We start from the raw sequence: 27,048 nt of genomic DNA on the forward strand, positions 1-27,048 counted from the left end.
AAAGGCCATGTGTGTCCCTGCCTTTTTTTTTTTTTTTTTTTTTAACAAATTTTTTCTCACTCTTTTTGTTTTAAATAATTACTATCAATCCATTGTTGTAGGAAATTTTATTTGTCTCAATTGTGATCTTTATTTTATAAGCTTTCACTTGAGTTTATATTGAAGTTTTAAAAAAATATTAAAAACAATTTGCAATTTTAACTGTTATTATGATATAAGGCTATTGTTAGTAAATTACTATACTGTATAAAATCACTTCTGTTTGTTAATAAAATTACTTTTAAATAAATACACAAGTGGGCGACCTTTATGCTAAAATACAAACTAAGGTAAACAACGTTAAAGAGCACAAAAATATTATTAAAAGCAGACAGCTGTTTCGGATGCTCAAAGGGCAACCTTCATCAGTGCTACAGAAAGAAATGAGAGAAAATAGGGTAAATATTCGTCGTCATCCTTTCACCCTTCCCTCCTATTGGCCGTTGCTCTAACCCCCTTGTGACGTCACCTTTCTCTATATATTTACCCTATTTTCTCTCATTTCTTTCTGTTGCACTGATGAAGGTTGCCCTTTGAGCATCCGAAACAGCTGTCTGCTTTTAATAATATTTTTGTGCTCTTAAAATTACTTTTAATTTATTTCTGAATTCATATTTTAAATTTTTTTTCATTTGCAGTTGATTATTTTTCGAATCCAAATTTTTGTTCTTTTCGTTATGTTTAACATCTCAATAGAATGTTCTTACAATCATATACTTTTAACAAAATGATCTTTTTTTTTTTTTTTAAATAATTGATTTTTCAGATATAAACAATCTTGGTGGTTGGTGAGCGGAGCCTCCTAGTTTAAATACTTCTTCCGTAGTAATCAGTTTAAGACTTAATTAATTTTTAAGAACTTTTAATTTTTAAATTAGTTAAAAAAAACATATGTTTCTATTTTTTTTTTTTTTATTGCAAAAACTTTCAACTTTTTATTTCTGTGATGTGTTGCACCTATCTAAATAAAAGCTAAATTTTCCTTTCCATTCCGAATTATAAATTTATAAATAAAATTAGCACAGTGATACAATTTGGTCATTGCGTCAATTTCAAATGGAAAATATTGCCGTCAGTTTAAATAAGAATTTTAAAATTTTCTGTGTGTTTTTTATTTTTATATTGTACAATAGTTAGCATAAAATTTGTATTGTTTCGTTAAATCTCAGGAGTCTATATATGTATGTAAGTTAAGAATCCGTGGTTAAATGTAATAAATTTTATCAATTTCAGACATGCATAATTTTGATATTAAGCACATTTTTCTTCAATAATAAGTTTTATTTATGTTAAAAGAGTTCTTTTTTTTATTGAAAAACGTGAATCTTGAAACTATCGAAGTATATTGAAAAACCATTTGAATAAGTTAAGCCCCCGGGCCGCTGTAGGAAAATTATTTCCATTTCATTTATTGTGGTGTATTTCTCTCGGGTTTGTGCGACTTTTATTGGACGAGAGGTTAACCTGGAGTTAAGGTGCGCCACCTAAAACAGCGCCAATACCACGTATGTAATTGTATTTTATTTTGAAGGTATGTTTAAATACAATTATATTAAAATTATTAAAGCAAAACAACTTAAAATATAAGCAATTAACGCCCCTCCCCTCAGTGGGTCGCGGTAAAATTATTAAACTTGCCTGGTTCGCGGCTATATAAAGGTTGGGGGGCATGGGGTTATAGTACGACATTGTACAGGTGCCCGTCTAGGTTTTCCTGAGAGGTACCTATTTTGTGAAAATTTAGACTTAATTTGTGAAAATTAAAAAATTATATTAAAAAATATGGATGTATCGTTTCGTGCAGGATACAAAAATAAAATTTTAAGAAAAAGTATTTTGTGAAACTATCGTTTTTCCTAAAGTTGAATTTGTGAAGGTACCGCTAAACGGTAGTAAATTTGGCCTATACAGACCCCTGTTGTAGTAATATTATTGTTTTAGAATGCAGTTGTAGTCATTTAATACTTTCGTCTCTTATTGAATTTTGTCCCATTAAAATGTTTCTCAGAACAACAGTGATCCAATTACGTAACTTTTTTTCAGTTTATTTTTTAAAATTTTTCAACAAAATTTTGTAATTTGTTTCTTTAGCAAACAGAACTAACCGCAATAGAGATTTTATAAACTGCACGTTGCCAAACTTTAATTTGTTCAGTTCAATTTATTCTTTTACTTCATCTCTAATGAATTTAAAAGGGCTCTTCCGAAAAATGCGAAATTTCCGCCTTTGCCACTTCTGGTGAAAAGAAACGAAAACAACTGACTTCTTTTAAGAAAACGAAAAGAAAGAAAGGAAATTTTTTTAACTCTATCTCACACTTAATGTGTATATAGTCACTTCCTCTTTTCGTCATCGGTCTATGATAGGATGGACTTTCCGTACTCAGAAAAATTGTGACATTGGAATGTTATCAGTCAACACTTGATCCATATTTTAATCACGCGCCTTCATTATTCCGCAAATCGTTACTTAAGATTTTCTACTGTACATATTAGTGTATAGAGATTATGGAGGATACACGCGCTGAGGAAAGTGACAAGACTGTGGCTGTTAGTAGTTGATTCGAATTCTACAATAATTCGACAATAATTACACAAATTGTAATAATAAAAAGGATTTTATTTCATTGTGGTTCAGTGGTTAAATCCAAACTGAAACTTAAGAAGTGAAGAAAAAATAATAAGAAAATTGTTTGCGCTCAGCGCCATCTGTTATCATAAATCCTCAACAGTAGTGACTCAGGTTAGAATATTTATTTTTTAAATGTATATCAATGGCGTAGTTATAGTGAATATTTTGATTTGAATGGAAGGTTATATTGAGCAATTAAGCGCCTGCTGTTCTCTCGTGTTTTGATTATTACAGGGTGCGTAGCATTTGTAAAAAGTGCTTAAAGGTGCTTATTTTCGTTTTTTAAAAGCCCTTAAAGGTGCTTTTTTCATTGGGTGTTTTTAAAAAGTGCTTAATTTTCCCTTTTTCAAAATGAGATTTTTCCTTTACTATGTTGATTTTCGCTTCGAATTATGCAAAAGACACAGTTCACATTGTTCTGTTCAACGTTTTCACAATTAATTCATCCCCAATCTATTTCGGCGTATTGTCTGTCCATGGCGTATGAAATCGCCATTCGTTTTGCGTGATTCAAAATTTCATGATTTTTGACAATTGTCAAAAACACTGCCAAAAGAGGTTTTTTTTTGGACATGACGGTTAAAACAAGATAAAAACGTAAATTGTCAAAAAATTTTCCTACTTATGAAATTTTTTTAAAGTGCTTAAAAATATTTGAGTGCTTAAAAGGTGCTTATTTTTTGTTGAATAATATGGCTACGCACCTTCGATTAGTATTTCGTTTTTACAGATGTTGCCTTTAAAGTTAGAAAGCAGTAAATGTATGCTCATGTAATGTAGCTCTTTGCCTAGCTCAGCGGTATCTAAATTTTTTCAGCTATGGAGCTCTAGATTATCAATCCACTTTTGATGGAACACTGACATTATCGATAAAGTAGGAGACACTTGTGAATGTGTTAAAAAATTAAAGATTTTTAATTATATTGAAAACAATTAGTGAGAAGAGTAACATTTTTATTCATTAATCACAATCACTTTATCGTTAATTATCTTAAAAATTAGTTTTGTGTTCGGACAGTTAAATTCGCAAGTTTTGAACGTCATTTAGTTTAGTTCTGAATTTGATTTTAGTGTTTGCTTAATGAGAAAATGAACTAAATAAGCCAAATTTTGTATTTTCGAGGAAAAATTTAAAAATAAATTATTATTTTTAATTTATCATTCTTGGAACCCTTGTAATCCTTCAACGGAACCCTGTTCGGTAGGCGCTAACGTAGCTAATCTGCAGATTAATTGATTTGCTCGGTTAAAGTGCGGAATTAAAGAGTTTCCCGTATTTTACTTAGAAAGTGCACATTAACGACTTCCGTATCGCGGAAGTTCAAAAATAATTTCTCTCCTTTCCTTGTAATAAAATTTTTATTAACTTAATTCGCAATAATTGCAATTATATTTTAAATAGTTTGGTTTTTTTGTATTATGGTTATTTAATTGATTGATAATGGATTCTTTCAACTAATTTGTTGATTAATTGATTGTAGTTACACGGTTCTATATAAATAAATCAAATTTTTTTAATTTAAGCGTACAAAAATGTTGCAAAGATCTTAATTTCACTTAAATGAGTAATATGCAGATTATATGGGTAACTTGCAGATAACCTGTGTAATTTAAGAAATGAAACACTTTTCAGCTTAATATAACAGATAACCCGAGATAATCTGCAGAATTACTGATTTCTGCACTTAAGTGGTAACAGTTAAATATAAATTTTAGCTATATATTATTTTGTATTTTTTAATAAATAAGTAAATTTTAGGCAAGATAATAGTTAATTTTGTATCGTCTTCAATATTTTAGATATCCTCGACGCGTTTCACACTTTTATTAAAGGGCAAAAAATTCCTAACAAACTTTTTATATTCAATGTACTGCTCAAAAAAAAAAATAAATAAAAAAAAGAGTAATTCTGAATAACTTTTAATCTAATGATCTGGTTTTCATGCATTAAAATGCAATTTTAATGATTCTGTGTCTAGACCTATGTATTGGAAATATGATTATTAGTTAGTACGGATGGTATTTTAAAGTTATGAAATCGAACACGAAAACGCATTTTCTTCAAATAAGCATTCTTTTTTTATGACCCTGAAAATATGGGATAGAAAACACCATCTGAAAAATATAACGATCGATCGTTTAAGGCCCTTGCCTTTTTCGCTTTTTCTTTGCTACCATTTACTTAAATCAAATTTTTTACAGACTATTATAAAATTTGCTAGTCTAAAGTTCACGAAAAAATATTTAAAAATGTTTCATGAATTATTATTTTATGAATGATGAACTGAGTTATTCATATAAAATGAATAAAATTTGGTGAAACTCGAAATCTGGAATAAGCTAGCTTGCATACTTGGATCAACTATTTTATGAGCAATATTTAAAGTAAGCTAACTAAGTAGTAACAGGGCTCAGCCCGAACCGACGCTGGGTCGTGGCTTCGGGCTCATGATAAAATTCGTTCGTTCGTCTTCCAATGAAGTGACCCAGGATCGAATCCCAGCTGTTGCTTGTTAATACAAATTTTGTTCCCAACTTGTATCGACCAGAGGGATGACGTAAAATAACTCAAGTGGTAGACGGATCATGGGTTAGAATCCCCTTGATGTCGCTCTAACCGTGGAAGTTTTGTCGTGGTTTTCCTCTCTGCGTAACTCAAGTGTGGGTTAGTTTCATCAAAAGGTCCGCCACGAAAGCTAGTTTGTCTCAATGCTTCATCCAAGAGTTCCTTTGTCTTCTGGATTGGGTTCAAAATTGCAAGGCTGTAGAATTGAACATTGATAGTCGTAAACACAGAATTGAACCGGCTGTTCAACGCCGCTTATAAAATATAATTGAGGTTAGCATTTTTTATAACTGTTATTATTTAGCTTATCTATTTGTTTACTCTATAGAAAAGGATTCTTTAAAACATATCGATAGCTTATCTTCTGAAGAGAAAATTTTCATTTTTTATTTTCCTCTTAAGATGTCATATTTTAATCTTGCCAAGAATTCCTGTTGCAATTTTACCGCTTTGTTTAATTTCTTTACAAGATAACAGTTACGGAATGTTAATAACTTCCTAGAAGTAAATTGAATATGCTGTACAAATTTTTACGAATGTTGCACTTTATGTAAAAAGCACTTTCTTAAGAAACGCACAGATTCACTAAATTGGGTCGGCATAATTTAAATCTTTTTTTTTTTTTTTTTTAACTGTTGATATTTTATTAATAACGAAGATTTCATCCACAGAAAATAAGGAGAGAGGAATCTATGCAAATTATTAATGCATATTCAAAATGAAAGAAAGAAAAGGGACTAAATATAATTAATGGCGTGAAACTTTTAAATTTTACCAATAATTTATTATTTGTCTATGGGCCGGGATAGCCTGGTTGGTAGGACGTTGTGTCTATGTCTAAAAGGTCGTGAGTTCGATTCCCGCCGGCCGATGACTCCCCGTGTAATAAATGGTGACTGGTGCGCGTTAAATTTGTCAGGTCACAAAGTTCTCCGTGTTCTCATAACAAATCATTCCTCTGGGGGTATTGAATTAGGGATTGATCTTTCTCTGATTCAGGTCAAATGATTCTGGGATGTATGAATGGGCTCGCCCTATAAACGGGCTGTGACGTATGTGTGGCCGAAGTCGTATTTTTGGCCATGTATGGTGCTTCTGAAAAACAAAAAGCGCACTCTCTGCCCCAAGGCTTGCTGGTATTGGCAAGTAGCATTAGAAACAACAACATGTAATACTATTCGCCGTTTAACGATTTTATTTTAATTATACCTATTTTTTCTTATGTATACTTAAATAAAAATTCTTTTAAAACTTATTAAAACGCTATAGTGTAAAAGATAGACTTGTGCCGAGAGTAAATTAGAATTATTTTAGTAATTAAAAGGGTTCGCGCTCGTATGGTTACAATTGTCGCCAAATGTTTTACAAATGTCAAAATTATGCGTGGTTGACAAATTTGTCTCCTTGAAATATATCTGGAATTAACAAAAAAAAATTTTTTTTTGCATCGAATATAATGCATTTAAAAAAATTTTGTTGTACTAATTTTATTGTTCTACGCGTGGTATGGAATTCAAATACGTGGTATTCAAATGGAATAACAGAAAGTGTTTGGTACAAAAATTTTTAAATTTAAATGTTGAAATTTCTAACTTACATGTTGTGCTTTGCATTCTTATACTGACAGTATGATTGTTCTTTTATAAAATAATATTTTTTGCAGTTTTAGAATCATCTTTACTTAAAATTTTATAACTTTTAAGTATAATGTTTTGTTAGTTCTTACTTTTTCTGTTTTCCTCTTTTATGTATTTATTTGGTCTCATCATTTTAATCTCTATTTTGAATTTATTTACTAATATTAAAGCTTTTTTACGTTTAATTTTAATAAATACTAATTTTCAATCATGGGCTAATGAACCTGATTGGTTTTAAGGTGTTATAGATGGCTAGTAGAACATTTTGATGCGTATACCGTAACATGAGTTATGTAATTGTAAAATTCGACTTAGTTTAAGTAAGTTTTTAAGATTAACTAAGTTTTCGGACCACTAAATTTTCATTGCTGGTGTGAACCCTAGATATATGTAACAAAGGTCGCGCAAATAGTGCGACAAACTTCTAGGTGAGTTAGGGCACATCATCTGGATAAAAACTGCATGGTAAACCTATGCCTGGAAACGTCTTCATTCTCTGATAGGGGCGCTTTCCTAATATGGCCAGTTCAGAAGCACGTGACACGGGTAAGAGCCCTTAGTGGCGCATGACGACATTTCCATGGCTTCAAATGGTTCCTATGCAATTTTAATCTTGATAATGTGACCAACTCCCCTAGAAATTTGTCGCAACACTTATGCGATCCCCTGTTATATAGCCAAAAAATAACTTAAAATGTCATTAAAAAAAAAAAACTGTAACTTGGAGAAAGAAATCGATTGCAGATATGAAATCAGTGATACAGAGGCAAGATTTGTTTTAAAAAAATCGCATGCAACAGAAAACAACAAAAAGGAATTTGTTCCACTATGTAGTTCATACTCGATATATTTTTTCAAGTAGTTTTATCAATTATATTTTGCTAACAAATAAATATGCATATTTTGCTTTAATTGTTTTCCTCATTTTATTAATGTATTTCAATTTCCTTTTTGTTTTAAATTTAAAAAAAAAAAATCAGAATTTTCAACTAAGGATAACTCATGGGTAAACACATGAAGAAAAAAAAGGACATAATAAATGCAAAATTAAATAGGTTACAAAATCCGCATGCCAAAATGGATGTCAGCCAGACAGGAGCTTTAAATTACTTAAATTAAAAACGTAAGATTGAATTACTGTAGCAGTCTCTGTTCATCATTATTGCTCGTTGCACGTTAACAGTAACGAGGCTTTTAAAACAAGCGTCAAAAAAATAAATCGCCATCCGTGTGCCAACATTGTGACCGTTGGCGGGATTTATCGGAGGAGAGTAGTTAAGCATCTCACGAGAGAGTAAAGACATTCCAAAAAACAGAATATAACAAGGTTGGCATGAATAAAATCACTTGATTGAAATCACGATAAAAATGGAGATTTAAATCACTTGATTTTAAAAAAAATAATTGATTTAAATCAACTGTGCTGTTTTTAAGAAAATAATTGATTTAAATCAATTTAATTTTTAAGTACTAGGGGCTCAGCCCCCTCTCTGTTTATTGCCCCCCAAAAACACCGACGATTGCTTCCCAATAATTGCTTCTTTTTTGTTTGTTGTTACAATATATTCTTCAATTGTTTGTCTTCCAATTGTTCCTTTCGCAATAATTGTTTTTTTTTCCTTCAAAAGTTGAAAATATTTACTAAAAAGAATTCTGTTTGATAACACATGTACCCTCAAAGCGTAAAAAATCCTCAGTGGTAGACGGATAATTTGTTAAAATTTCATTGACGTCTTTGAGGTTTTCCTGGATTTTCTCACCATGTAACGCAAATGCAAGTTAGTTCCATTAAAAAGTCCTCTGCGAGGGCTAGTTTGTCCCAATGCTTGATACATGAGTTCCCAATTGTCTTCTGAGTTGTGTTGAAAATTATAAGGCTACGGAGTTGAGCCTTGATAGTCGTAGAATTTAGAATTGTGTCGGCTGTTTAACGTCGATTGTAAATAAATAATTTAAGTTTTTTTTTTAAATATTTATTTTCAATTTTAAAGCTGTGAGCTCTCCCAATTCGTCAATTCTCTCTCTGTTGTTCTCTCAATTTTTACACGTTGCATAAACGTCAATATCGTGAGGGGAAAAAAAAAAAACTTAATTCCTAAAAAGCTCTTTAGAAGAAATGTATGACTTTAAGAAAAGGAATTTAGAACATATTCAAAATAATTGGAGAAGAAATTATTTAAATCAACTTTTTGATATTGATAAGTTTTTTCAATTGTCATAATTCATAGAAAGAAGTTCTCTGGTATTCGCAACAAAGAGAAACTGGAATGCATTTAAAAGTGATTAAATATGATTTAGAAATAAAAAATATGCACATATATAAATGAATCCACTATTTTCAGTTTATATTAATTTAAAGCTGTCTGACAGATATCCAATTAAATGCATTAATTAATTTGTTTTTATATTTTTGTTAATTTATTTTAAGAGTTTTATTTATTTAGTGTTAGGCTATTTATAATGTCTGACAAAAATATTTTCATTAATGTAAAGAAATTGAATACCTTTAAAAATAATTTTAAAAAAAAGGCGAAGAAAATAACTTGTATTTTAGTAATGCAGCTTAGGGGTTTCCAGTTTTTTGCCGCTATGAAGCTCTTGAATGATCGATCATCTTTTGGCGGAACTCCTAGACTTAATGAGTAAATTCCATCAGCAATAGTGAATATATTAATCAAGAAGGGACTTAATTAATTATTTTGAAAAATTTTAATGAATATTTAATGAAGTATAAAATGTTTTTCATCTTATCATTTTATCAATTCTAGTCTTGAAATTGGGTTTTATGTCAGAAAGTTGAATATGCAGGTCTCTTCAGCGGCATCTAGTCTAGTTCATAATTTGATTTTAGTGGGTGCATAAACGGAAAATGAATGAGCTTAAATATGGGTTTCGTTATAATAAAAACAGAAAACAAATGCCGAGAATAGTCGAAGTTATTAGAGAAAAATATTACTTCATTATTATTTTTATTTGATGCAAATTTCCATAAATGTGTATCCTTTTCATTATTTATTCCATATATTATTTTTAGAAAATACATTTTTTAATTTTACTTTCCTTTCTTCACTAGCATTATAATTAAATAACTATACAAAAATTATGGAAATGGGAAATAAATAATGGATAGTTTTATTGAATATAAATTTAATGACAGGTTTCGAAAATTGCAACTGAGTAAAAATGTCCAAACTCTCAAAACTCCTGTACCCTTCCACGGAACCCTAGAGTTCCGTGGAATGACATTTGAGAACCGCTGACTTAGTCCAGTATTTTCAATTTACTATTTTTTTAAAGCAGATATCTGGCTACGATCCATTTTGGCATGTTTATTTATTTTTATTTTTTTGTTGACTTGTTTTAAGCTCAGATTTTTATTTATTTATTTCAATTCTGAATCACAATTTTTAAAAAGGCAATTGAGATTTCCGTTTGAAGAAAAAAAAGGGGGGTATAAATGTGTTTACTTACTATTCCCTCAATATTAAATATAATCTTAACTTTTCTGTGAAAACTAAATTTAGCATTAATGTGTCTCGCTTATATATTAGCGTTCTAGATTCAACATTAAGGGTGCATTCAGGATAACTTTACGATAGACGCCTGTGCTTAATTACTCTAAAAATGTTGGTTTTCCTGATAAATCTCTCCGCGCCATCTTTTCCACAACTCGGAACACTGCACTAACTTTCTTTACTCCGCTGACCCGGTTGCTTATTTTAGCGTTTTATCTTTTATTTATTTACGTTCAAATTTCGTCTCCGTACTCTCTTGACAACTCAATTTTGTTTTCATTTTGTAACGTTGTTGTGTGTTATGAAAAATCGTTTCCTAGCTTTCATTCAATTTGCAGGCGAAGTAGGACGTTTGGAAAAAAGCCAGATCACAGCTACAAGCGGTCTTTGTTTGAACGTCTGTTTTGTAAATTTTTTTTAACATTAATTGGAGATGGAGTTAAAAAGAATATAGATTTCAAATATAATCTAGGTGAGGTTTGCTCCAATCAATCTTAGCTGTACCAAAATTACACCCTGCTAGCGCCGAAAAATTGCTTTCTAATTGCTAAAGGAGGAAATTTATTTATTTTATTCTATATATAATTTAAAATATAACATTCAAAATATAATCAATACATAATATTCAAAATATAATCAAGTTCGTGAAATTCTTTGTTCTACATTTAAAGAATTACAATTCTTGGTAGATTAAAATCATTGCTCCAAAACTAGTAACAACAAAAAAGTGATGCTTTAAAACATAAAACGTCTATCCTTTTCTCTACTTTTTATTTTATTATTTTTTATTCAAGGCTTATATGCCTGTGAAGGTGGAATCTCACAATCGGAACTTCGATTCTTTTCCAAATAGCCGGAGAAAAATATAATCAAGTTGGACAAATTCTTTGTTCTACATGTAAAGAATTACAATTCTAGGTAGATTAAATATCACTGCTCCAAAACTAGCAACAACAAAAAAGTGATGCTTTAAAACATAAAACGTCTATCCTCTTCTCCGCTTTTTTTATTAATTTTCTTTTTTCAAGTCTTATTTTTACTGCGTTTTTATAAACTTTCTTTCCTGTCTGTGAAGGTGGAATCTCACAATCGAAACTTCGATTCTTTTCCAAATAGCCGGAGAAAAATACGATCAAGTTGGAGAAATTCTTTGTTCTACATGTAAGGAATTACAATTCTAGGTAGATTAAAAATCACTGCTCCAAAACTAGCAATAACAAAAAAGTGATACTTTAAAACATAAAACGTCTATCCTCTTCTCTGCTTTTTTTATTATTTTTTTTATTCAAGTATTATTTTTACTACGTTTTTATAAACTTTCTTTTATGTCTGTGAAGGTGGAATCTCTCAATCGGAATTTCGATTCCTTTCCAAATAGCCGTATCAAATTCCAAATAACCGGAGAAAAATATAATCAAATTGGAGAAATTATTCCTTCTACATGTAAAGAATTACAATTCTAGGTAGATTGATATCACTGCTCCAAAACTAGGAAGGAAAAAAAAGTGATGCTTTAAAATATAAAACGTCTATCCTCTTCTCTGCTTTTTTATTAATTTTTTTTTATTCAAGTCTTATTTTTAGTGCGTTTTTATAAATCATATCTGTGAAGGTGGAATCTCACAATAGGGACTTCGATTCCTTTCCAAATAGCCGGAGCTCTCAAATTTCTACTGGATCTGCGTGTCCCATGCTAACGCAAGCTGATCGTTTCATGATCTATACATGTCGCTCTATTATCGTCATAGGTGATTAATCGACTATTTAAATTCTCACTAGCTAGAATGCTCTAATTTTAACCGAAGCTGTGCTTGATGGCGATATAAGTTTTAATTACTGTCTGACCGCTAAAAAAATAATTTATCGCATTATTATCAACCAATAGTATTTATTTTCCAATGAAATTTAGTCCATTTTTTAACTAGCAAGAGTGCTAAAATTTCAACTTTGCCTAACGTGACCACTTTCTAACATAATAGACTCAAAACTAAAAAGAACTCAATCAAACAATAATAATCGACAGTAATAAACGATGGTGCATCACTTTCTAATAAACTTTTATTTCGTTTACGTTTTTCGAAACTAACGTCCCCTTCGTTTTTCTGAAGAAAATAAAATTATCTCTTTTTTAGTTAATTTGAAAAATGTAATTTTTGAAATTTTCTTTTCTATTTCTTTAAATTTATTTCAATTCACTTAAACTAATCAATGAATCATTTTTTATGACAGTATTGCAATTTCTTATGAAATATAAATATTGTAGTTATTCTATTTTGAATAATTCTTTCGAATTTGTGTAACTTTTCCTTTACAATATATATTCAGCATCTTTTTTCTTTTTTTTAAAATTTCATGCATGTTATTACATAATTGAACACAAGCGATCTTTTATTTCTATTATGTAACTATTCATATTTAAAAGGAAATTTACATGCTAATTGTTCAATGCTTAGCAAAACATGTAAAACATTTTAATTTTTTGTGAGCGTAGGTATATGTTTTTGACAGTTCAATATTTCCGTCACATACGACTATAAAAATGATGCGTTTGTGTTGTGGTTTTGTATATTTGTCGTGACTAAATTTTTGAATTTGTTAGAATTTCAACAATTCAATCCTCCGCATTCCTTTTTCATCCTACTCCTTTGTCATATAGCTTTGTTTCTTCATCAACGAGTTGCATATTTTACGCCTTTTGAAATCGTTCCTAACAGCAGTACTTTTACGGAATTTGATGTCCTACAACGTAAGTGTAATTGCATGTATAATTTTTCGTTTTGAAGATATATAGTGACATTCTTTAATTCTGATTTGTCAACCCAAAAATCATAAGTACTTCGTAACATTTTTGGTGGTGGTAAATTGCAATTAAAAATACGAACTTGTTTAATTTTTCACTAGAACCTTAAAACATCAAAAAGAGATTCATTGGAGTTCATTCATTCCCCCCCCCCCCCCAAANTTGTATAGCTTACCCCTAAAAGACACTTGTTTATGTTTGAAACTGTTCTGATATTCTTTCTATTCTAACTAGTTGTTCTTTTGTCTATGAAAGAGGTCTTTGAGTCCAATTCAAAAGTGTGGTGTGGGGGCAAAGCCAGCTTAAATAGTAAATTTTGTGCGTGGAATTTTTCCCCAGCAAACCTTTGAATGTCATCTCTGTATTCAATCTGGAACATTGGCTCCTCGGAATAAAATTGTGTGGCTGAAGTTTTCTCGAAGTCGATATTGACTGCAATACACTTCCCATTGCTTTTTAATTCTTTCAGTATCTGACTTAATACCTGTTCCTGATGATGGTGATGAAAACAATGAAGATGGAGTTGCAGGGCATAAAATTCTGAAACAATATTTATTTGCGAATATAAATCAAAAGTAAATTTGCAAACAATAATAACTTTAGAGGGATATTGTTGAAATTGTATCTAAAAACAAAAAAACAAGTAAGCACATTTTTTCTACANAAAAAAAAAAAAAAAAAAAAAGAGTAAAGATTACACATATTTTTCTAATAGTTCATCTCGTTAGTGTCAATCTTTGAAAAATATGCTCATATTTTTTTACCACGGTTTTACTTTTTTCTGCTTTATGTCTGTTTTACACTAGTACTGTTACACTGTATACTGTTTTAACAAACATAAAATCGTAGTGCCACTCTATAATATGTAATATATGATTGGCAAAACAAGTTAATATAGCTGGCGAATACATATTGACATAGAAAATATAGTTTTTGAGCAGATGGGGAAAAATTGCATCATATTCATATTTTCTTTTACTGTTTTATTTTATTTGAGAACTCTCATCTTCTCCAAGAAGTTTTTAAACAGACACTAAGAAATGCAATGCAATTCTTTTTATTTTCATACTATTGAAGTGAAAATATTTTATTTTGTTATAATTTTCTTTTTTTCCTCTTTTCTTTCGTTTGTTTTTAAAAAATTTTAGTTTTACAGCTGCTTAAAATCCAAATTATGAAGATAATTGTTGAAAAAATAATTATAAAAAGCATACAATTTTAATAAAATAAAGTAAGAGAACTCTGTAGGATCCAGACTTTTAGCAGTTTAACTTTCAAACATGAAGTGTCACTTTGCCTTGTTTTTTTAAATGAAGAGAAAAAAAATGATAGCATGCATAACTCTTATTAAAATTTTTATTTTTATTTTGATAGAATTTTTTTTAACATTATTACAATGTATTTTTTCTAGTTCTATGACTGTAAAGCAACTTAAAAGTTATAGAACTTGAAGCAGCTGTTTTGTTAGCATACAGGGGCCTATATTTAAAATATATTTATGTCATAAAAGAGATTATTTTTGTCTAGATATTTTTTAGCGAATGTATTAGAAAAGTAATATCAAATGTTTGATACTAAACAATACCTTCAGAGTGGTTTTTAAATTATTAATAATGTATCAATGCAATTTTTAAAGTTTTTGACTTGTGGTTTTAGATGAGGCGGCTTTATCCATGGATAAAACTGTTAAAAACTAACGCATGTCAAAAACTTGATAACCCTGATTTGGACTTCAAACATTGTTTTCTTTGTTATCATGCCAGTATTCAAGATACAAATAAAAATTGAAAAGAATTCTTTTTAAACATGTTATCTTAAAGTATATATCAATTCATATTTTGTAATGTTTTGTTTTTTTTCCTTTATGATCTTACCTTTTACTTTTTGGAAAAAACGTAACATCAATTGAAATAGAATTAGCTGATTTATGAGATCCGCATAAATGGAGATCCGTTTTAAGTTCCTTTTGAAAAGAATATCTCTGAAATTGTATTTATAAACACTTATAAACTTTCTGTTTTCTAGATAGATAAAGCTGATACACTTTTTACTTTTTTTTTTAATTTTGCATATTTTTCCATGTCCTGTTTGCTTTAGGCTTAATTTATAACATTATTTCATTTTCTTACCTTGCTGTTTTCGTTTAGGTAGATTTCATTTCAGATCTTGCGCCCAAAAACTCTATCAATCAACCTGCTATAATTGAAAATCTCGCTGTAACAAAATAATAACCCTCATCTTTTAAAAATTTCCTTTTCTTTTTTTAAATAATTATTTTCAATAATAGCTTTCATTTGGATGCCGGGATAGCCTGGTTGGTAGGGCACTGGGCCCCTGTCCAAGAGTTCGTGGATTCGATCCCAGCCGGCCGAACACTCCCATTGTAAATGGTGACTGATGCACGTTAAATCTGTCGAGTTACAAAGTCCTCCATGTTCCCATAACAAATCAATGACACTGGGGGTACTGATCCTGGAGTTTCCTTGTCTTCTGGATTGGTTCAAAATTACAAGGCTACAGAGTTGAACATTGGTACAAACCCAATTTTGGGTTTACGACAAACCCAAGATTGGGTCGGCTGTTCAACGACGGTTATAAAATAACTTACATTTAAGTCAAGTGATGTTTAGCAAATGTTTACCAACATGTCTTCCAATTTGGAAAATTTAATAGTATATATATTTCATGAAAACATAAATTTGTTTATCTCCATACCATGAAGAGGTGGGTTCTCATTTTTTACCTCCGCGATGTTCAATTGTAACAAAACATGATATTAATATTTACGAATTAATTTCATCGCATTATTATGGGGCCGTCCAAATGTTTCGTAAGCTCTTAAAGGAGAATGTGATTTGCTTATGTTTACTGACAAAGGGGAAGGAAGGGTATAAGCAATTCTTACGCAAGACACTAAAATCCCCTTATTTCCATTTCTTTGTAAATTTGATAAATTTAGAGAGAAAAAAAAATTAAATTTGGTAAAATAAAAAGTTGGAGAAAAACGTCTTCAATTATTTTTAAAATTTTATAAAATAAACGTATGAGTGTAAATTTTGCATTTTTCAAAGTATTTTTTTATTTAAATTGAATTCTAAAATTCTTAAAAAAATTAGATTACTAAAGTTAAAACTTAAATAAGGGAAAATGTTGTGGCTTTTTAACGTAATCATGGAGAGGGTTTGTAATTTGCTTATTTTTGCTGATGGAGGAGACGGTGCCCAAAAGTGCCAAAAAAATAAGTAAGTAAAAAAGCTACTTACGAAATATTTGAACAGCCCATATATTCAAATTTATTTATCAATAACTTGATTCTGTTATTTTTTCTGGACAAATATACCTTTTGCATAAAGATAATAAATTTACATTTTGTTGCACATCAAATTATTTTATTAATTAGCATAAAATAAAGAGAAAGTTGTCGTGCCCTTGCCCTCGAATAACTGCTGCCGGACGCCTACTCTTCGCGCCTTTTAAGGGCTTTCCTCGGAAGGCCTACGCTTGACCTCGACCCAGCCCGCTTGACCCCGTTTACGACCCACCACCATCCTCCCAACAAGCTCTTTCGTCGAACTTCGCATTTGCTACTCGTCAAATCAATCTCGACTGTTTTACTTTTTTTAAGTGCTTACGATAAATTACTACTTTGTGTCCGCTGGTAACGGGTCTTTAATTTTGGTTGGGAATACCTCTTCAAGTCGAGTGATCTAGATCGTCAGCAGCTATGGCCGCCTCCGCTATCCCGTCTTCCGTGTTGCACTCGTTTAGTACGTTTAGAAAAGATTCCCCGCCCCCTCCAGGATGTGAGTTAACTTTTTATTATTTACATCTGTTTTAGTTTTTGATATAAATAAAAAGTAACATTGTCTCATTTAGATTTAAGACTAATATTTTCTGTTATGTTATAGAATTAATGAGCAAAACTTTTTATCTGAAGTTTCGAAGTTAACTTTAGATATAATGTTAACTTAGATATAATCGTATGACTTTAGATATAGTTGTATAGCTTAGATATTACTTTAGATATAGTTGTATAGCTTAAGATATACTATTTCTAAAGTTTTTAGTAAACTTTAAATATAACATTTGACTCATTAACTTTTTCGTATTTTAATTTTTTTATTATTTACGTTTGTGTTTTTCTAGGTAAAATTGATTTGGTTTAGGAGCAATGTTTTCTGTTGCGTGATAGAATGAATGTGCCAAATGTTATATAGAAAGTTTACTTAACATGAAAAACGTAAATAAACCCTATTGATGAGTGACAGAATTGATATAAATTTTGCTTAAATGCATGAGTTGATTTAAGACTAATATTTTCTGTTTGTAGTAGAATGAAAGCGCCAAACTTTATAATTTAAGTTTACTTAAAAACATGAAGAAAATAATAAATAACATATATGCACAAGATTGTCAGCATTAATATAAATTTTAGTAAATTGCCTGATGTAGAAGATTAAGGTTTTCTGTTATGTGATATGAATGCGCAAAACGTTATAACTGAAATTTTATTAAAAGAATGAAAAATAGTAATTTGCATACTTCCAGAAAAATGACATTAAAATAAATTTTAATAAATTCACATGGAAAATCGGATTCTTACAATTCGAGAAGAAGAATATGGCTGAAATGACATGGTTTTGCCTAATCACGTGGTTGTTCATGGCCTGTTAACGTTATGGTTACAGTTATTAGATTTGGTTTATTATCTAGGTGAATCAATTTTCGGATCAGATATAATTTGATGCCTGCAAGCGACGTCGCTATCGTGTGTGTCGAATCTCATTGGCTGCTGAATCGTGGCATAAACAAATGCTACGATTTACCCACGGGTGAAATCGCTTGCAGGTATCCAATTAAAAACTATTCTGAAAGTGTCATTCATAAAATCGTTTGCTCAAAAACTATTCGTTTGCTCGCTTTAAAAAGATTAATATCTCGAGTCAGTTTTTCGATTAGATATCATTCTAAATCAACGGTTCTAAATATTAAAAGTTCTTCTTAATGGGAGTGTTCTAAAGAAGAAATCACATGGTATGCTAGTATCGAATTGAAAACTATTTTTTTTTTGCTTGTTTAAAAAAAATTAATAAATTGAAGCAGTTATTGAATTCGAAATTATTCTAAAAAACCAGTTCTAAATACGAAGAAGTTCTTTATAGGAATGTTCTAAAGATAATAGTTACGATATTATGACCTTAACTATCTTGAACAAAACGTAAATAAATGCTATCGTTGAAGTAATTTCTCCTCAAAAACTTTAATTTTTATAAATTTGGTACTTGATAACAATTTGTTTTTTTTAACTTATAACCGTCGTATAAACATTTATGTGGTGCTAATAGTGTAAAACACCTTTTATAATTCAATCAGTTTTACATGTAGCGTAGTATAATAGTGTATTTTGTTTGTTTTTCGCTAAAGGAGAGCGAAAACAGCTATTATCTACTGGATTGAGACCAATATAAAATACCACGCGTATGAGAATCGAAAAAGGGATACATATTGTTGTTATACGAGATTTAAGAATTTAAGTTGAGACATCTAAGATTAATAAGCACATTTTTAACTAAATATAATCTTGAAATTGATGCATGTAAAATGTAAATTGCGATGCCTATTACGCTAGTATCTTATTTTATATTTTCTCTAAATGATATTTTATCGATAAGAGCTTTCTATCATTTTCTGTTCAATTGCAAATAAGGACCGATCACCTGAGGCGGTGTTAATATTGATTTTGATCGTGAAGGTCAAACACTGCAACCGCCTACTTCTGTTTATTTTTACTCTTTTTTTCTTTTTCTTTTAGGATGTATTTGTTTTCAGTTTATTATTTAACTAAACTTGGCCATTTTCCGAGTACGGCAGGCGCACGCATCAGTCAAAAAGTTGGTTTGTTTGATGTGTGTTGTTCCGCTTTGAAGTATTTTACAGCTTCCGAGTTCCGTTTCTAAAATTCTAAGAAACAGTAGATTTTATTCTTTATTTTATGAACATAGCCTCCTACGTTTGAGTTTGAAAACAATGAATGTTTGTTAACGATAATTCGTCTTTTCTCTCTTTTTTTTCCCCACCTCCTGTTATGCATTGCTATCGCTTTACATAATGTTTTCAAGATGTCGTTTTCTACCTCCCTCCCCTTTATTTATGTTGGCAGACGATTAACATTTGTTGAAGATTATTACTAACTACAATTGTATTTGCTTGCTTCGAATATACCTGATTTTTGAAACTGAAACTTCTACTTTTGAAAATATAACAATCAATAATAACAATCGCAAATAAAAAAATAAAAAAACAATTTTTTTAAAAGAAAAAAAAACTTAGCAGTATTGTGTTTTCTAAAGTATATTGTGAAAGAATAGTTTTAATAATATTAAAATATTATTCTATGGATATTTGTTTCTTTATATTACATTAACACTTATTTGATATTAGAGATTTTCTAAATGAAAGAAAGGAAATAAAAAAAAAATAATAAAGTTAAAGTTGATTTTATATGTGTGATGGAATTAATTAGCATGATAAAACTAATAAAAATGAAGAATTTCCAATTTACTAACAATAATGAACTTTTACGCCATTTTCAAAATAATATTAACTAGTTTTTTAGAAGTTCATTAAATTGAAATAATGCGTCCAACAAAAGTTCAGAATTTTAAAGGGTACTATAAAAGTTAGAAAAATATCAACTTTTTAAAAAATATTCTAAAGCTTAAATGTATATATTTAAAGTATAAAGACTGGAAGGATTCAGTTAGAGATTATAATTAAGAAATATAAATTAGCACTTATAGTGTAAACTTAAACTATTTTTGAAAACTTAAATTTAACTGGAAAAAAATCTAAGGTACTTCTGAAAAGAAAAAAAAAATTCATGTGGGTTAGATTATTTTTTAGTGCATTTGTTTACCCTGATTTACATTAATATGTAATATTTTAATTAACTCATAAGTGTTTGAATATGAGTATTCAAAAGCTAACTTTAAATTGTAGGAAACAGCAGTGGTGAATTTTCTTTTACTTAAACATTAGAGGACAATCTCAATCGTAGACATTAATAAATTCCTAAAATTAAATTTTTCCTTCAAGAAGGAAAAAAATTTACATTACCTTGTAATAATCTATTGGATATCCGTGTGATGTATACTTAAGAATTTATTTAATTAGTAAATATTATAAGATAAAATTAGAAAATATTATTAGAGAGGCGAAAAGTCCAAGTTGTGTTTAATTCTATTTATGAAGAGTATGAGACTTTGCCACCTACTTGCTCAAGTTCTCTCCAGTTTTTGTTTATTTTATCAGTTTCTCTTATAAAATCAATTAGAAAATATTATCAGATAGGCGAAAAGTCCAAGTTGTGTTTCATTCTATTTATGAAGAGTATGAGACTTTGCCACCTACTTGCTCAAGTTCTCTCCAGTTTTTCTTTATTTTATCAGTTTCTCTTATAAAATCAATTAGAAAATATTATTAGAGAGGCGAAAAGTCCAAGTTGTGTTTAATTCTATTTATGAAGAGTATGAGACTTTGCCGCCTACTTGCTCAAGTTCTCTCCAGTTTTTCTTTATTTTATCAGTTTCTCTTATAAAATCAATTAGAAAATATTATTAGAGAGGCGAAGAGTTCAAGTTGTGTTTCATTCTATTTATGAAGAGTATGAGACTTCGCCACCTGCTTCCTCAAATTCTCTCCAGTTTTTGTTTATTTTTAGTTTTCCCTCAAAATAACACCATTTGTTGAAAATATTTCTTTTCACCTCCTCAGCAAATGTTTATTCAAAATTAAACGGAACTCTAAATCACACTTAGGTGATATATGCGACCCGTCTCCTTGCCTGGCTTTCGAATTTATTTCATTTCTCTTGTAGTTTTATCGTTTGCGCACTCAATTTATTACTCCACGTGTAAAAGTTAATAAAAACTATTGACATTAGACGGTAAACTAGTTATTCCAGGACTTTTACTAGACTAGGCAGTCTTATTCATTTAAAAATATATAATACTTGGTTGCTAAAAAAGGTTATCAACCGTACCTTCTTGTATAGCTCATAGCGATTTGGAAAAAAGTTTTCTGAGATAAGAGTTGGAAAGCTCATGTATTCAAGACGAGATCCAAGTTAAATTTTTTCAATTATAAATTGCACTGTTTAATTGTAATGTTTGCTTAAGCTCATTTAAAAAAACAGATTACGTTAATTAGTGATTAAAGTTTCTATGTTAATAATTTTTCTAATTAGAAAACTAATTATAAAATATTATTAGAGAGGCGGAAAGTTCAAGTTGTGTTTAATTCTATTTATGAAAAATATGGGCTCCGTCACCTGATGCTCAAAGTTTCCTCAGTTTTCGTTTATTTTTGCAGTTTCTCCTCAAAATAACTCTATTTGTTAAAAATATTTCTTTTCAACTCCTCACCAAATGTTTATTCAAAATTTAACAGAACTTTAAATCACACTTTGATGTATGCGACCCGCCTTTTTCCTTGGCTTTCTAATTTATTCATTTCTCTTGTGATTATGTTGTATGAGCACTTTATTTATCACGCCACGTGTAAAAGTATATTAAACTATTAACCGTAAGCTGGTTATTCAAGCATTAACTAAGCCTTATTTATTTTAAAAATATAGGGTAAAGTTTACCCTATCAAATTGGCTTGATTGTGAAACTGGCAAACGTCATATTTGATTCATTTACAAAACGCAGTACCCTCGGATAAATTGACATTCCAGATAACTTGACAATTGTCATTTAAATTATTTCATAAAAGAAATAAATTATTTCATAAAAGAAATAAATTATTTCATAAAAGAAATGTTAGGTTACTATTAGTAACCTAATATTTCTTTTATTACTGTATAATGTAATCCTAGTAACTACTAATTCATTGTGCAATTTATATAAATGTTTGCAATAAATAAGATAAAATTATATTTTTATTTATTTAGAAGCTGCGGGTAAGTTTCAAAGGAGGACGGGTACATTGTTGGACAAGCCGTCCTAGGGGATGGGTAAAATTTCTGAGTTTTTTCGAGCCCTGGGGTAAACCAACCAGTGAAGGAACATACCCTAGTGAATGAACATTTCCTAGATATTTTTTAAAAACAAGATTATAAAAGTTTTAGTTTAGATTGATTGGTAACAGTAGCTTACTACCTAACAATAGGAAGTCATGTAACAATGTATTGTATTACCTGGTCACATAGTCTTCTCTGGAAAATTTTTTTGAATTTGTCAGCATCTGTGCAACACCTTGTTTCTTTGACAAATTTATAAGGTCGGTGTTTGCAGTTATTTGTTTTAAAAATAATTTATTGTATGTAATAGTTATATTTTTCTCACTGTGAAAAAGAGAATTCAAATTATGGTTATTTCTGTTATGTTTTATTTATTTTAAGTATCATAGCATAAGCAAGTACTGAGATTAAGGGGTGTTAAATTAACTGGATTAGCAAGCGATGAAAAACCAATGAATGAACAAGTGTTTATTTACTGTAATTTTTCTATGTTAATTAAAATAAAAGAAAAATTTTAACTTTTATTTATCTTTAATTATATTATGCATCAAAATTCTGTTAAAAATACAAAAAAATATCATCTAACCAGTAATTGAACAGTATGTGTGAAATATGATTTCACATGACTCTAAGATAATTAGTAGTTCTACGATATAGAGGACACCTAAAATTCTGTTAAAAGTTGAATGAATAATTTCATTTCAAAATTTTAATTTAATAGCCAAATTTATATAAAGAATTATAATTTATTTATAGTTATAATTCATCTTTATCAATGTGGGGGTTAGTTAGATCATTAGTTGGGCAACTTAATAGACTATGTTTACTAGTCGAAAACTAAATAAATATAATAATGAAAATTTGAATAGAACTTTTCTTTGCTGTCTTTTGTGCCAATAATTTGCTAAATTATTATCATAATGTTATATTTAACGTTATGACAGAAACAAGTAAGAAAAGCCCATTTAAAAACAATCGTCCTGGTAAAAAAAGGGGGAAAGCTTTTTTTAAGACGGCATCCACTGAAAATGAACGAACTTTCTGATTTCGAGAATTGTCCTCTTGAAGCATTGATTTCGAGAAAAGTGCTCTTGAAGCATTATTAGTTGCAAAAACAAATGATTCTATAAGTAATAACAATCAGAAAGTGGTAAGTACTGCTGAAGATCCACTAGATGTAAGTCAACGAGAAATGGATTTTTCTCTAACTTCGAAACTCATAAACCTCGTCTATTATCTTTGAATTCTAGAAATGATACTGGAAAATCAGAAGAAATTTAGAAGAACCATTTACATTGGCCAAATATTAAGAAAAAAGAGATAGATCAATTCAGAATGGAAAAAAATATTACCTTTTGCATTAACTTCAGAAAAATGGTAAAAATTTAAAGAGTCTGAAAGAGCTAAAAAAAAATTAAGATGACGAAAGAAAATATGACGAAGAGAAAGAAAGTAAAAATACTTGAAAAGCAAAAATACTTGAAAGGGGGAAAAGGAGTAAACGAAAAAGTAACTAACAAAATAATAATAATAAAATCATCGAATAATAGAATGATTCAAAATAGACTGTCCTCGTTAATTGTGGTTAGATGTTATAATTCCAAGAGAAGTTTTGTTTTTAGTTATTTGTATGGCTTATAAATTCATGAAGAGCATTAAAAAGTCGCAAAATCAAGTGTTCATTAACTGGAAAATTTAGTGCTCATTCACTGGTTAGAATTGTCCCTTCACTTGGTTATCTTACTACTTATTATTTGAACCACCAAAAGCTTAAAACTGTATTAAAGTTCCCTACATTTTTTTTTATACAATTTGCATTTAATTATGTTGATTGTTGACACTGTCATTTAACTAAAATTACAAATTTTGAATATATTATGATTATTTTTAAAAACTAGCTAAGCTTAGTTGTTCCTTCACTTCTTAGTTTACCCTATAATATCAGGTTGTTAAAAAAAGTTTTTGAAGAAATAGCTCATAGCAGTTTTGAAGAAAATTTCCAGAAATAGAGTTTGAAAGTTCATGTGTACAAAGCGTGTGCTAAGTTATGTTTCTTGAATTATAAATTTCACTGTTAAACTATTATTTTTACTCGAGTTCATTTTTAAAAGAAATAAATTACTTTAATTATCAATTAAAATGTCCATTTTAATACTTTTTGGCATATTTAAAACTCTTTGTGATTTTATAAAAACGTGTGCACGTTTTTTCCCCCTGAACATTTATAGTATTATATGTTTTTTTTACTTCTGTCTATAGTTATTATAATTGGAAAAATTGCTGGTACTTCAATTTATTTTAATTTAAATTTGAAAATTATACCACTTTGCAGTTTTTACCTTTTTTTTTTTCGATCTTCCTTTTTTCCCACATTTTTTGTATTTTAAAATGAATTAATGGGGCGAATTATGCTGTTATAGTGTAATGCGTACTGAAAAACTCTAAGCAAGCCTAATTGAAGACTCATCTTTAAATAAATAAATTTTTAAAAAACTTTTATTAAGCAAGAAAATTAAATATTAAAAACGGAACGTAACTTATGGTTAAGGCTAGTTTTATTAATATTAAAATTAAAACAACTGTATAAAACGTTTTTTTATTTCGATAGCCTCTAACGTGAAATTGTCCTATTCCTGAAATAATCAAACACAGCTGATTGTAAAGAATTATAAAGCAACATAAAAGTATTTAAATCTCTCTTCAAACTAATTTTTCCCCATTTTTTTTTTTTTTTTTTTTTTTTGTCATATCGATCGATTTTTCTNTTGTTTTTTTTTTTTTTTTAAATTTAATATTGATTTATTCAAGGCAGTTCTCGTTGATTTGTTTAATGATCATGAGTAACATTTTAAGATTTTTTAACATCTGTTTATATTACATTACCTTCAAAAAATGGCTTTTGAGTATATAGAGTAAATTAGAATTTATTTGAACATCTTTTATACGCAACAACACCTATATTAAGTAAGTTATGAAATGCTGTTTGCGCATCTGTTACAGTAGCATATGAAATTTCATTTGCGCATGAAGAAATAAGCAATGCATGAAGCAACAACAGCAGAGAAACTCATAAATGAACTCATGAAACAATTGTAAATAAATAAACTAAAGCTAGAAAAAGAAAATTATCTACAATTAATATGCTTACAAAATGTTGCTGTTATGTATGTTACTGCTATAGCTTCAACTTGATAGCCATTAATATGCTACTAGCAAAAATGCAATTAAGTGCAAAATCAAGTGTTTTTGTCAATTCAGTTAGATCCGTATCGTTAAAGTTAAAAAGTTTGTATCTCTCACTTTATCAATTAAATCGTTAATTTTTTTTCCAATTGTATTTATTGATTTGTTACTTTAGATCAGCTGTTTCCAAATAGTGTTCCGCGAAGCATTGGTTCCTTGGAAGAGTTAAAGGGGTTCCGAGAGTTATAACTTTATTAAAGCAGTATTTTTCAACATTTTTGAAATCTGTAATTATATTTAGATCCAATCAATGATAAATTATTTACTTATTAATTTCGATATACTTCTATGAAATAATATTTAATGTAAAATTCTAAAAAGAGAAAGAAAGAATAATTTGAAATAAATATATATTAAATTTAAAAGTTAATAAAAGTTGTTTTGACTTGGGCACAAAAACAAAGTTTAGTGAACTGCTGCTGCACTGACTAATGTGTTTGGCGTACATCCCACAAAGAAACCAGTTAGTGAGGGAGGAAAAACACCAAACCCTTTTTTAAACTCTAAATATAAACTTCTTATCATTCCAGAATCATATTCCAACTGTACTTATGTCTCTTTTATATCGGCCACCAATCTTTTGTGGGTGTTTTATTAACCGTTAAATAAAGGTGAAGGATTATCATTTCATCTTCTTTTTATCTAGAGCATGTGCTTTGATTTAAAGCTCATTGAAATAATTCCATGTGTCTTATATTTTTTCTCCCCGCTTCATGAAGTTCCTAATTTAAAATTTCTTTACCGTTATTGTATTTTGTTTAAACATTTGTTGCACAATTTGTTCCAATTACCCAACACATTTGGGAGCCGTCCTAAATTTAAAGAGAATCTCATTTATTCCATGATTAAAAAAGGAGTTCTCATAAAATAAATTATGTGTAATCCCTATGAAGAATATTTCTTCTGAATTCGTAGATGCTTTTTTTGAAATAAATATAGATTAATTATTTTTTTTTTTTTTTGAATAATATTTTTTCATTCATTTTCAAATTATCCACTCTTTTTTTAAACAAAGTTGTAACATTTCTAATATACTTAGCAGATAAAAAGGATTTAGATACATATTGCTATCAGAATTTATTAAAAATTTTTATGATGTTGAAACTTTTCATTAAACAAGTAAATGTATTTTTAACAGTCAGTTTGATGAACCCACGCAGGTTTTTAATCGTTTTCTTCCCTCGCTTCCTTTCTTACCCCCCCCCCTTAATTTTATGGAAATTATCTTCATTATTTACACATTCTCTCAAAGAAGAGGGCACTTGCTCAAAACTTATGTTTTTAATGGTGTTTTGTTTCTCAAGTCCTATTGGAGAAAAATAAAGTATAACAATCATCAAGGCTTTAAATGATTGTTATTTCTGTATTCGGGCGCGGTCTAGTAAACTCATCTGATGTTAAAGGCGTAGTCAACAATCATTTAGAATTCCATTCCTGCACGTTTGATTTCATTTAGTGTGTGGGGGAGAGTAATTTATTAACTAGTTTGTTCAGATTCTAGTTTAACAGCTGGTAACAAATAAATAAGAGGAAATAAAATCGCGTTAAGTATTTAACTGGTTTTGTGAATTTTAAAAGGATATATATATATATA

General features: G+C 29.2%; 1 protein-coding gene across 6 annotated transcripts in view; it reads left to right on the forward strand.

Moving 5' to 3' along the window:
• LOC107448804 (paxillin) overlaps positions 1-27,048 on the forward strand; it is a 97,251-nt gene that overhangs the window by 35,093 nt on the left and 35,110 nt on the right. For 2 of the 6 annotated variants that reach the window (XM_071182387.1, XM_071182388.1), the window contains exon 1: positions 16,793-16,992. The exons of 2 other annotated variants lie outside the window; for them this stretch is intronic. In XM_071182387.1, the coding sequence (XP_071038488.1) occupies positions 16,914-16,992 (79 nt within the window). In that variant the 5' untranslated portion in view covers positions 16,793-16,913. Of the gene's footprint in view, positions 1-13,041; positions 13,136-16,780; positions 16,993-27,048 lie in introns of those variants that run through there. 2 more of the 6 variants (XM_071182386.1, XM_071182384.1) reach the window with 2 other exon arrangements.

This window comes from Parasteatoda tepidariorum, chromosome 6, assembly GCF_043381705.1.
Source record: "Parasteatoda tepidariorum isolate YZ-2023 chromosome 6, CAS_Ptep_4.0, whole genome shotgun sequence".
NCBI classification, from domain to species: Eukaryota; Metazoa; Arthropoda; class Arachnida; order Araneae; family Theridiidae; genus Parasteatoda; species Parasteatoda tepidariorum.